General features: G+C 37.1%; 1 protein-coding gene across 1 annotated transcript in view; it reads left to right on the top strand.

Annotated features, from left to right (window-relative positions):
• Positions 1-8,026: 8,026 nt before the first annotated feature.
• KHDRBS2 (KH RNA binding domain containing, signal transduction associated 2) overlaps positions 8,027-13,654 on the top strand; it is a gene marked incomplete at both ends in the record, with an annotated part of 583,702 nt that continues 578,074 nt past the window's right edge. Inside the window, one exon of the mRNA XM_080700366.1 lies at positions 8,027-8,117. Within this exon, the coding sequence (XP_080556492.1) occupies positions 8,027-8,117 (91 nt within the window). The remainder of the gene's footprint in view (positions 8,118-13,654) is intronic.

Genomic DNA, 13,654 nt, shown 5'->3' with positions numbered 1-13,654 from the left:
CAATATATGGGGTCACTTGCAATCTCTTATAATATTGTTTATTTTTATTTTATTGAGAATGGTATACATTTAAACTGTGCTTGGTGCCCTCCCCTCCTTCCATCCCTCCCAACAATGAGTGTCCAGGTTAACCATTCTATATTCATATTTTTACACATATTTGTATGTAGCTTCTCCGTTAATCAACCTCCATCAACAGATGAATGGATTGCAAAATTATGGGAAATACACACAATGGAAATCTATTCAGCTATAAAGAAGAACAAAATCATGTCATTCGCAAGATGATGGAAAGACCTGGAGAGCATTATGTTAAGTGAGATCAGCCAAGCACAGAAAGAAAAGGGACATGTGTTTTTTGTAATATGCCCAAACTAGGGAGTAATGGGGATACCAGAGGGACTCCAGTAATGGAGAGGAAACCTCAGCAATCTTATAATTTTGAGTATTGGCCTTTTGGGTATTGAGAGAAATACATGGCCTCTGTATTTTGCTTTGGGTAGTACTACCATCTTAACAATATTAAGACTTTCAAACAATTAGTATGGGGTGGCTTTCTGTGTATTTAGGTCTTCTTTAGTTTCTTTTTCTTTCAGAAATGTTTTGTAGGGTTCTTAGTGTATACGTTTTTCCTCTCTTTGGAAAAATTTATTACTAGCAATTTTTTTCTTTCAAATGCATTGTAAATTGATTTTTCTCTTAATTCCTTTTTTAGATTATTCATTGTTGGTGTTTAGAAAAATACAACTAGTTTTTGGGTCTTGACCCTGTGCCTATAAACTTGCTGATTTATTTATTAGCTCTAGTAGCTTTTTGTACATTCTTTGGAACTTTCTACTTATATAATTATGCCATCTGTGAATAGACATAGATTTACTTCCTCCTTTCAAAATTAGAGTCTGTTCATTTTTTAACTTGTCTTAGTATTCTGAATAGAACTTCTAATACTGTGTTGGATAAAAGTGGTGAAAATAGGTAGCTTTATCTTATTTATATCTTAGGAGGAAAACTTTAGTCTTTCACTGTTGAGTATGATTTAGTTGGGTTTCCATAAATGCTTTCACCATCTTGAGGGAGTTCTTATCCCCAATTTCCTGAATGTTGTTTCCTTTCTTCTTCTTCTTTTTTTTTTTAATCACAAAAGAGCAACTGCTTCCAATTTTTCCTGCAACAATATGGCATCATTTACCATTCCTAAGTTTTTGACACAATGACAAAGTTTTGTTATAAAAAGACAACAATAAGGTTTGCTTCTCTGCCCCATTAATTCCATCCCGATTCTTGGGTTTTGAAGTAGCCAACTAAATGCATTCAAGGGCACTCAGAGTACATTATTTTAGAAAAAAAACATGCATTTTTCCTTGATGTTCATTAAACAGGATGAAAGCATTCAGAAGATACAGGGTAAATCCAGAAATGTAGGGATATCATGACATATTCAAAGCCCAAGATCATATACAAAAAGAATATAAACTAAAGCTTTCTTTCCAATTTTACATCTATAATTAAAATATAAATAGTTATTTCTAGTATGTATTCAAAAATAATATGTAGGTATCTCTATAATTTAGGGTAAGTTAAAAATAGTGTTATAGTAAATTGATGCCAATGTAATTTTTTAAAAGGAAAAGTAAGACAACATACTTATTTGTATTATTGTTCATTTAAAAATAAAAGATAAATAGGTAGATTATACATATGTGTTTGGTGTCCTTTGAAGTTATATTTTAATTGTTAATTCTTAGGGAAAATTTGTAAAATCAGTGCACACTCTTACCTGCACTGAATAATGTAAGTATCCTCTTGTACTTTTCCATGTCTAGCTAGTAAAATGTGATGCCTAAACTGATACATAGATAAGATATATTAGGGCTATTTTTGTTTACACTTAGATAACATTTTGCTTGTTTGGAAATATTTTAGACTTACATAAAAGTTTTAAGTGTAGAAAATTCTCATTATGCCCCTTAACCAATTTCTCGAGTGTTAATATCTTATTAAATTTACTGTATCACTTTGTCATTCTATCTGCCTCTGTTTCTGTCTCTGTGTCTCCGTAAATATATTTGTACTTTCTTAATTACTTGGGAGTTAGAGGCTAACATGACATCCCTTTGCCCCTTGAATGTTTTTTGTAAATTTCTAAAACAATAAAAAAGCCAGACACTCACTTATGTCATCATAGTCCTGTCAGCAAAATGAGTAGACAGAAATAATCGGCCTTCTTGACATTTTGCCAGTTATCTCACCAATGTCATTTAGATAAAAACATAAAAATACAAACAAAATCTGGCCCCGGGGCCAACCCGGGATCAGATTGTTTATTGGTCATGTTTGAGGCAATTTTAATTTTATTTATTGGCTCTCTGCTGACTGAAAGGTCATGAGAGTCCATCACCTGTCACCTCTCACAAGTCCAAGTGTGTGATTCTTTTCTTTTGTTCTCTCTCTAGTGTTGATCTGACAGATTCTTGAGTCTGGAATGATGTTTTCTAATTTTATTATTATTCTTCTCAAATCTCTGTTACCTGATTTATAAAAAAGAACTAGTACTGTTATTTCACGTTAATTTTATATAGCAGGACTTCATAGTAATTGTTTCTTTCATAGCACTATCTTAGTATGGAGATTAGAACCATGAAATTTACATCAAATAAGTATCTGTGGTCATTTAAAACCTTCAAAGGGATAGTATCATCTTAAAATGCAATTTCAATATTAAACAATTCTTTTCAGGAGTATTTTTAAAAGTAACATCTAAATTATTATATTTATTCCAATCTTTCTTCCCTTGCATTAGTCATGCTATTTGCTTATATATTTGCCTCTCTGGCAAAAGTTTGAATGTACTTGAAGACTGTTTTTATTAAATCATCTTTTAGCCTTAATTTCTTTATTTTATACTGAATATAAATATGATATCAAATCTTTATTTGCCATGTACAAAAATACTATATTTTACTGATGTGATTTATTCCCTTAATAAATTCATCTCCAGAAATGCTGGAACGGTGATTCAACAATTCAAAGATTGAATTTTAGGAAGGCATTCAATAGCTTTCACCTGGGCATGGTATCTTCCTGTCCTTTCTGCCATGATGAAATTGCCGCTACTTAGCTGCCATCAATGCCAACCAAATGGTGTTCATGGAACAAATGTCCATGGGGGTGCAACTTGAACTTGGCCAGTTTTCCAGAGGAAATTTTAACATCAGAAATAGATTATTGGCGGGATGTGGTGGCTCAGGCTTGTAATCCCAGCATTCTGGGGGCAGAGACTGGAGGATCGTGGTTCACGGACAACCTCAGCTACTTAGTGAGGCCCCTTGCAACTCAGTGAGGCCCTGTTTCAAAAATAAAGAATAAAGAATTAGGGCTGGGGGTATCACACAGCGGTAGAATGCCCCTGGGTTCCATCCCCAGTACTAAAAAAAAAAAAAAAAAAAAAAATAGGTAACTTAGGCTGTCAGGCCACCTTAGAATTAGAGCAGTCTCTTCCTGGGCCTTTCTTGTGCCTCCCATCCTCCCCCTTTCTCTTTACAGCTATCGGTAGTGAACCCTGATTTTGTGCTATGGCCTTTTAGAGTATAGCACAACTTTTGGCTCTAAACTGGTTACAAATGAGATACTTTTCACTTTACATGCTATTATTACTATTGGTCATCAGTAAAGCCATCACTACTCTGTTCATTTTGTAACTCTAAAGTATAACATTGTCATTTTAAAAGGAACTAGAGCTGATTTTCACTTGCATACTCAGAGAAAATAAATTGAAAATTTAAAATCGCACCATCTACATACTGGCTTCTGTCAGAATCTTCAGTAAATGAAAGCGACTCATTCAACATTTCAGTTCTGTATTATATTTTGTCTTTACTTTGTCAAAGTAAATATTAAGTAAATGAACACCCTCAGTGTCCATTATCATCATATGTTATTGGGCTGTGACAGTTTTCTTAATCCATAGTTCCTGTTATGCTTTGGGTTAAGTAATAAAGCCAGTGTCATATCCATAAATTTGGTATGAACCTCTAAAGAAATAGAAACTGTGTTTTACTTAATAACATAAGATGGGGTTTTGTATAGTGTGCAAAGATAAGCCTAACTAAATGTCCTTTCTCTTGGCCTGTTTTATAAGGGTATGTGAAAGTTTCGAATACATAGCTTTTGCATTAACTGTAGAACATATTCTACAGTATGCCTTATCCATCCTTTGAACCCAAATTTAGTTGAGACAAATTTTTTCCACGATATCCTGTCTTTGAAATAATGGTACAGTAAGTGGAAGCTCATTCAAAAAGTCTTTTAGAAATAGAACTGCCATTTAAAATGGGATAAATCTTTGCTGAAGCTAAACAAATCAATTCAGTGGTGATTTTAGCTAAGTTATTTACACCATTAGAAAAAGAGGTGGGCTTACCAGCAGTTATAATTTATTCATGTACAGGCATATAATACTCTGTATTCAATAATCATTTATAGAAGATTCTCAAATTTGTTTACGTTTATGTTCATAAAATGTTTGCACTCACAAAGTTGCTCTGAGAATATTTAATGAATGATTGTGGTGCCAATGAAATATTTATATGAATCATTGTGAACACATAGTGACATAGGGTCATCAATTGGAAACACCTGGCTCTGATACGGTATTCCTCATGGGCAAGGCACCTGGAGTTTGCCTTTATTTGCTCATATTCTATTTGGAAGCAGGCAATATATTTTTAAAAATATTTTATTTTTGCATTGAATTTATACATTGTAAGGTTCGATTGTTCAAAATATGCATGCATACAGCTATTTGTGTATTTCTCTCCACATCCCACCCCACTCCCTCTTCCTCCCTCCCCACATGAGTTAGTGAGCTTGTTAGTACTGTCATGCACTGCCATAGTATTATTTGAACTGTTTTCTTTAGTCTCCGTTCTTTTCCCCCCTAACTCTCTCCCCTAACTCTTTCAACTACTCTATAGCTCTTTCTCGCTATAATTTAAAGTTCCCTATGTTTCCTGTGTTTTTTCCTCTAGCTTTCATAAGGAAAACAGGCAATATTTTGTAAGCCAATTCTGAAGAGTCAGTGTAGTTTTTACTTATAATTTCCACCATGTGCTAAGCACATAAACCATCCTAAAGGTCAGGAGAATATCCTTTAAAAAATAATGCTAAATTAGTATATTGTTCCTGGTAGAATACATTTTAGGAATGTTATGAGTGTTTACAGGAGAAAGTACAAGTAATAAATCTTAAGTTTTGATAATAACTAGAAAAATAAAGTTAGATACTTGGTCATATTTATAATGGCCTGGATATACAAAAAGCATTGCACAATAAAATCAGCACAAGGACAGATTTATGGGACAGGTTTATCTTCTTACTGCAGTTTTAATTATAGAAACAAGGACTACAGAAAATAATGTAATTGTTGTTGCTAGCCATATAAGGATTGTTGTATCTTTTTGGTCCATGAAGCTAGGATTGTGTATGCCCTATCTGCACCATATACTTTAAATTTCTTGGCATGATGCAATGTAAAATATTATTTAAGTTATTGTATGATACTTTTCCTATTCACTCGAAAACTGCTACAATCTGTTAGCTGAGGTTGACACTATATTCAACCTTGCCTGCTGTGGCAGGTCTTAGATATCTCTAAAGATCACCAGCTTGTTTTATTTTTGTATCGCTCATACAAACTGGGGGCAAAGTGAGTGACCCTTCAATTACTGACTATCCTGCATAAAGTCGAATAAAATAGCAAGTTTTCTGTGCACACATCTCCAATTCTAAATGATAACTTATTTGAAAGTAAGTTAAGAACCAGAGAGGTATCTGCTGAGAAATACATATAAACAGAGGGATAACAATACATTAGGGTCTCATTACATTTAGTATGAGATCCAAATTATCTTTCATCCATCAAATTCTGGGTAGTTTGCTCTACCCTCATTTGTTCAATTTTGCACAGATTATCATAGTTTCATTGACCCTCGTTGATTCCAAGAATAGTCTAAGCTTTTTCCTGTCACAGAAATTTTGGTAGGATAACTTCCTCTGTCTGGACTGTCCTTTTTTGAACATTTTAGAAAATTAGGTTCTTCTGTTCTGCTAGGTTTTAAGTGCCTTATGTGACATTTAAGATAATATCTTTATACATTTATCTTTATATATATATATATATATATATATTTATTTATATAGTCTTCCTTATGTTGATTGATTGATTGCTCGATTCCACTCTTGTCCCTTACTGCAATCCATGGTTACTATTTCTCTTGTGTAGTTGGTTTATTTGTCTGCAACTATTAGAAAACATCTGTATGATGACAAGAAATTGTTATTGGTGTTTCTCTAATTTCACGTACAGTCCCTAGACCCCTTCCGATATGCAATAAACATTTATTGAATTAACATATACATATGTTAAAGAGGTCACATACAGAAAGGTAAGTTGGTATAGTGTAATCTGGAGCTAATGGCACTAAACAGACTTTTAATCTCAACGTTAGCTTCGGCTAGGTATGAGACTTGGGTTCTTTGTCTTTCCTGAGCTTCCACACCATAAAAACAGAGAAAGTGATACTTTGCCCACGTTTCTCAGAGTGCTTTTTCTTTTTGAGTTGAAATAATGGATGTGAGGATTCTTCAACTTCTTGAGCATTATACAAATGCAAGATATTATCCCACCTTCACCTAAAAATATGAGTAAGAGAAAGATTTGGATGCAGTAAGTGAACTTGGAAAAGTTTAGGCATACTTTATGGGTAGGAAAGTTGGTTCCTGCTATTCCAAAACAAAGGAGAAATGGAAGTGACTTTATCCCTGGGAATGATTGTTGCATTTGGAGATTTGGAGTATACACATTACGATTCAGGACCCCACTGTGAGAGGATGGGCTTTGCCTTCATCCTAGGTGATGGCAGGAGGGTTTGACTCTCCTTTAAACAGAGGTGACACAGATAGAAAGTAGCTCAGCGACAGTACCCGTGAGACGTCACACGTAAAATAAAGAGGAAAACAAGAGCAACCTTAACTATCTATTTTTATTCTCTTTTTTTCTTATACAATTCTTCCAATTCCTTCAAACGCTGTGGCTAATTAATTGATTTTTTAAAATTCAGCACGACCCCCTTCCATAGAAATGGAGGAGGAGGGATGGATGGATAAATAGAACTAATTCAATAGTGCCATGATTGTACACTGGAAGCGTGTAGCTGTACAACAGTATCGCCCTGGAGCTGCTTTATATGTTTATCAATGAACACCCTACTGTGTCCCCAAGATGTAGGTCATCGGAAATACCAGCCCCAGATCACAAGCGGTCTCTATCGTTTTCCAGACCCAGTGCGCCGGCGATGCCTGCACAGCTGGAGTGCATCTAGCTGCGCGGGGAGAGGAGACACCTGTGCCTTAGGATCGCAGGTGAAGTCCATCCACCTTACTGAGACTTTCCCTGGCGCTCCCACCCCCTCCGAGGCTCACAGCTCATCCCCATCCCCTCCTCCGTCCTGGACCTGCTTCTTTCCCTTCAACTGCAGCTTTTCCGCTCTCTCCACCCTCGGAACCTCGGCAGACGGCGGGTTCTACAGAACCCGGCATGCCTAATCACCAGGGAAGGCAAGGGCTGCCAGAAGAAAGCTTTTGCACCTTCTGAGCTCCCCTCCCCTCTGCAGCGGCCTCCTGCCAGTAAGGCGACCCGACGTGCAGCTCGGACCAATGAGGGCCCGCGGCCTGCGCGGACGCCCCGCCCCCGTCGGCGCCGCGGCCAATGGGTGGCGGGCAGAGGTGGGCCGCGCCCCGCCCCGCCCCCCAGTTAAGGCCGCTGGAGCGCCGGGGTCTGCGCGAGCCCCGGCGGCGCAGGGACCGCAGGTGCGGCGCGGGTGGGCGGCCCGACGGCGGGGCGGGCGCTGGGTGCTGGGCCGAGGAGGACGCGCAGCCGGCCGGCCGAGGGCGGCGGCGGAGCCCCGCGACCCCGCGTCCGAGCGAGCGGCGCCCCGCGCTTCGCAGGGGACGGTCCGAAGTCCGCGCTATGGAAGAGGAGAAATATTTGCCTGAGCTGATGGCAGAGAAAGATAGCCTGGATCCATCTTTTGTGCACGCGTCGCGCCTCCTGGCTGAAGGTAGGACTGCCCCGCGGGTGGGCGCCCGCCCCGCCGCCCACCTCCCCGCGTCGGGATGGGGGAGTGAAGTTGGGGCGACGCGGGTCTGCGCCTTCGCAGAAACTCCCCCTGAAGACGCTGCCTCCAGCTCGGCGGCGGAGCCCGGGTCGGCGGGCAGCAGCGATCCTTCTTATGTCTTAATTGGGAAAGACCAAAGCTACCAGGTCTCAAGGCTGTGGGTTGGTGACCTGTTAGGACCATGGACAGAGACACCAAAAAGTATAACGCGGTCTATAGAGATATTTTTCACTTCGCATAGGGAAGGGGAATCAAAATCAGTTTGGAAGTAAACAGTGAGCAGTGTGGTGTCGTAAGGGCATCTTAGCCAGAGATCAGTTTTACGTTTTTAAAATGTTTTTGCTGCATTTGGGAAGTGATTTTGGTACCCTTTAATAAAAGTCTTTCCCATGACAGTTCTTAGAATTAATCTAAACTGGGCACGTTCGTGTGTTCATGTGAATGTGGTAAGCAAAGGCCAAAGTGCTTATGAAGTGTGATGATTGGGTACTCTGTGAGATACTGGTCCCTGAGAACACTATAATTGATCAACTGTTCTACCAAGCGTACATTTTCTTTTGTGTACCTGTAATGTTAAAGGAGATTCCATTCCCATGGGAACATATGTATCTTGCCTCTCGCATCGCTTTGAAACGTGTTTTTTTTTTTTAACAAAAGGGATACACAAACTTCTGAATGACAGAAATACGAACCACTATAATTCCGTTTCTGTTGAAATACTGTCCTTTACTAAAACACCCAGTATATTTATTGTACTCTATATACGCCTTTTAAAACTGCAGAAATTTTTGGATGAATGCTTCATTAATAATGAATTACTTCATCATCAAATTGGCTTCAGTGCAGTTTTGTAGCTTGGGTTGTTCTGTACTTACCTACAACAAAATTAGAAGTGACAACTTCCTTTCTTCCAGCTCCTCAGCATTACAGTGTTTATGAGACTTAGTTGTACAGGGAATAAACACATTTTCTATCAGTGGTTCGTATAGACATTAACTCTATTTTGATATTTTATTATAATGACAAAATGTTTACATGAAAAATTATTAGCTTTATAAATAATCAGAATATATGAAATGTAAAATTACTCAACTGCTGTCAAGGAAAAGACAGTTTTTAAGAGTAATTGGGGAGCAAAATGCAATCATTTTTACTATTTCCTTGGTTACTGAATGGAAATGCATAGAAAATGAAGTGAAAAGTGAAGTTAATTAAAAACAATTTTTCTACTTTAAGAAAATATAATTATATAAAAATAATAGGGATATTTAAAAGTTAATGCTTATAGTTCAAGATGATTAAAAATGCAACTAAGCTTTTTCAACGAGTTTATTCAGTGTGTTTTCCCAAAGTGTCTTCATTTGAGTATGTGATATTTTTAAAGTGAAAACAAAAGTTACAAATTGATCACTTTCTCTGACTTACCAACTGGAGTTCTCTTTGGGACAGCTTGCTCAATAATCAGTCAGTAATGTGAGTTTTAGTATCTCAAAACTGTCAAATTAATTAGATGCATATGAGAAACCCTTAACAGAGCAGCATGTATAGGTATTTTTTCAACTATTAAAACAGGAAGAGACATACACCTGGTTACTTAACATTTTATCCTTCCCAAGAACTTGATTTCTTGAATACTTAGGAATTTATTCAGATGGACCTTGTAATTTAATTTTTTTCCCAGCAGGGGGAAGCATGTCCTGCTTTTGTAAAGAATTAGGAGGAAAGCTCCTAAATAGAAAAGCATCTAAGAAACAAAGAAGGTGCCCAAATTTTAGAGATATCATAATGATGAAAAGAGAATGGAGGAGGTGATGATTACAATCTTAGAGTACATTGTTATGGCATAAGAGGCATGGGGTTTGAATTACTTCTCTAATTGTCCCTGGGGCTCTTTACATGTGCTTATTAAAGAGTGTAAGGTGAGTGTTTAGAATCTGAATCTTCATGTGCATTGTATGCTATAGATAGCTTTTCAAAAGCCAGTTGCTAAGATTTCTAGATTTTGTTTCAGATCTCCATAGAAGAGTATTGTTGAGATGATTTTATTTCTCATACCTGGAAGTGCACTGATTGAAGGCAGTGGCTATAAATAAACCTGACACAGATATTCATTTGGAAGGAAGGTGCACACTGAGGTGCGTTTCAGTCACTGCTGTACTGTCTCTCAAGACAGTGAGTAATAAAAATGATCCAGATGATTCAGTTCTTTCAAATGATTTTCCAGAAGCAAACACATATAAGGGCAATGATAGAAACAACTGAGCTTTCGCAGTGATTTATTTTGCTTTTTGATTAATGATAGATGTAAATCAACGCTTGGTGTGTTTGTGTGACAGCTACATTTACAGTTGAGGGCCCTGGAGTTAAAAGTACGAGTTTGTTATTTTGTTGTGTTGCCCTTGTTTCCTCTGTGTGTTTGCTACATGAGTCTGAGAAGACTACTGAAAAAACTCAAGCATTTTATGCACTTGATTGTTACCTGGAAAAGATCTTGAATGGAATGACTTGAATAATGTTAATATTTTATAAGTTAAAATACTTTTTCTTGCATAATTATAATGTCATTAAGTAACACATAGTTATTCAATAATTTCATGTTATTTACTTAGCCATTTGTTATGGAAGGTATTTTTCAGTATTATAAAGAAGCAAACTCAGCATGATTCTTAAAGTTCTACTGAGCTTCTTCATTTGCTTGCCAGATGAAATTATATGAGGTTATTTATGTCTGTGCTACTTCTGGGAAATGCATTAAATTGTGAATGCAGATACTTGGATTTCAATTCCACTTCTAACCCAACTGAATCTTGTTCAGCTTCCCTTTTTTGGGCCCAGTTTATTTGTCTTTGAAATTAAGGATTGGACTAGATGATCTATATGTTTCTTGGCAATTCTAATTAAAACCCAGACTTATTGCTGATGCGAAGGAGTGATGTTTTTATATTCAGAGCACAAAAATCAATGGCTGCACACTTTTGAAACTTTTCACTATTCCTTCCTAGTTTAAATGATTAGTAGTACATTTGTTGCACTGTAATGTAATTTGGAACATATGCATTATTTGGGCCACTGCATGAATTTATGTTCTTAAGTCTGTTGAACTATTATTAAGACCAGGGGCCAAAAATGTATGTTCGTGGAAATATTCTTATCTGCAGTTAAGCAAGACTGATGACAGAAATAGACCTGTTTAAATTTATAGATTCAATTATGGTGATTCCATCCTCTTAGGAGTATTAATAAATTACTGTCTAATTGAGAGTATTTTGTAAGACTTTCTAGCCTGAATTCATTACAAATATCAGTCGAATTCTTGTGGGTTTGGTTAGCTCATGGTATAGTTAAACAAAATACTGCCATATAGTCTGGCCATCTGATTTTGGAAGCATGCATGGTGCTATTTTCAAATTTTGGTGAGCTCTACATTTGGCCTTCATTTTTGCAGATATATTATGATCTCTTTAGAACATGGCAACAGCAGAGATGAATGTTTATCAAAAATGGCTTGTAGTGACTTCAATATATTTAAAATTTCAATAGGGACCATTTTGAATTTTAGATTTGTGTTCCTCAAATATTTTACATAAAGCTTGAAAAGTTCCTAAGTTAGTGAAACTTACTGGTATTTTGTCTAAATCCAGCTTCTGATAGTATTCATATGATTCTTTAATGACTTTTCTGTTGATTAATGTAATATCTTATTTTTATTCCAGGAGATTCAGGAAAATCTTATTTATCTTACTAAATATGAAACAAACATGGACAAAAATTAAATTTCAATTGTCTTTGATATAGAACTTTAAGAAGTATAAAATATAGTAGAAAATTCTATTTCAGAAGGCAAAACACTTAGGATTAAGTATTGGCACTTTTTCCTTCTGTGAAACACTGGATATGTTCTATATTTTACCTCTCTGATACTCAGGGTTTTTTTTTTTATTATTCATCAAGAACAGGAAATGTCATATCCACCAGATAGGATCCTTTTAAGATTGAGGAATTCTGCTTGTGATAATATAAGCAACATTCCATGTAAACATAACACAAATGTAAGCAGAATTTATTCCAAGATAATTATTTTAAAATTTTCCTGAAGATTTTAATATCATTGTGGGCCTGACCTCAATTTGAAGCTAGCTTGCACAGGAAAACAACCCTTACTCTTTGAATCGCTGTGGAATGAAATTTGAACTCATTAACAAAATTAAGGAAGAAATTATCTTGAGAAAAATGATTCCATAGGGTTTTTAAAATATCATGTTCCCTTAGTGGTCAGCTGCCAGTCATTACGTTGACCTTGACTAGCCCTGCTCCTTTCAGGGGTAATTCCAAGCCTCCTGCAGCCTCCTCCTGAGCCAGTGGGTCCTTGGCTCTACACAGGTGATTCTGCTCCCTTGCTGAGGGAAGTGAGTGTCTCTTCTGGTGCTCACTTGCTGCCACCTAAAGACCTGGGGCCCATCTGCACTCTTTCTTTCTTCAAAGCCTTTCTGTTCCAGATGGACTTTTCCATTATCTTTGGTCTCATTCCAAAGCTATATCCTTTCTCCACACCTCCTTATTTATTAGAATCCTGACAACATGATAAAATTGGAATAACTTTTAAAATATGTGTTTTGCTTGCAAAAGTAATAAAATGAATTGTTCATGACACTTAACCTCCCTGGTTCCCTTCAAGCTTCTGATAACAGCAGTTCTTACTAACTGCCTCACTTTCATAACTTACCTGTTTAAAACTCTGTAGTCTGTTCTTTGTCTTTACCACTGTCCTCTAACTGGTAACCCTAAGTGACAGAATCATCTATTAATTGCTGAAGCTAATAGAAATTTTCTAGCCCGCCATCATTTTTTTTTTTTTGGTTGTACTTTCTACTGTTGATCTTTTTCTAATTCTGTTCCTTCTCATTGGGCTTCTAAACAGTAAGCACTACTGTTTTTATTGTCCTCTGACCATCCACTAGCCCCTTCTCTCCCCATTCTATAACACACAATTTTAGGAGGATTTATTCAAAATCATGGAAGTCTGGCCATGTCACACATTTTAATAATTCCCATTTCCATGCTCTCTGACATTTCTACAGCAAGCCCACCTCTCTCCAGACTCATCTCCTGAACCTTTCTGCTGAATGTATCTCAGATAAACGACTTCTAGTTCATTCTTTAAAACCCCTACTTCTTCTATCTGTCCACATAATGCTAGATTATCCCCCCCATTTCTTATAAGGAGCAACTCTAGATCTCTGTCCAGGCTACCACCCTTTCACAATTATTAGCTTGTGCCTGTGTCTCTCACTAGACCCTGAACGCCCCCCAAGGAGCATAGCCAGCTTTGCTCATCCTCATATCAGTAGTGCTCAGCACAGTGTGGCACAGGAGGAGCTCAGAGTACACCTCAGTGGCCTTTCTCCATCACACTTCAGAACCGCCTCCAACTGGCCTCTCTGCTTTCTCCTCTGACATGACTTACATTCAGTCTCCCCTTC

Source organism: Muscardinus avellanarius (genome assembly GCF_963383645.1).
Source record: "Muscardinus avellanarius genome assembly, chromosome: 8".
Taxonomy (NCBI): Eukaryota; Metazoa; Chordata; class Mammalia; order Rodentia; family Gliridae; genus Muscardinus; species Muscardinus avellanarius.
This window is presented reverse-complemented; position numbering and strand designations above follow the sequence as displayed.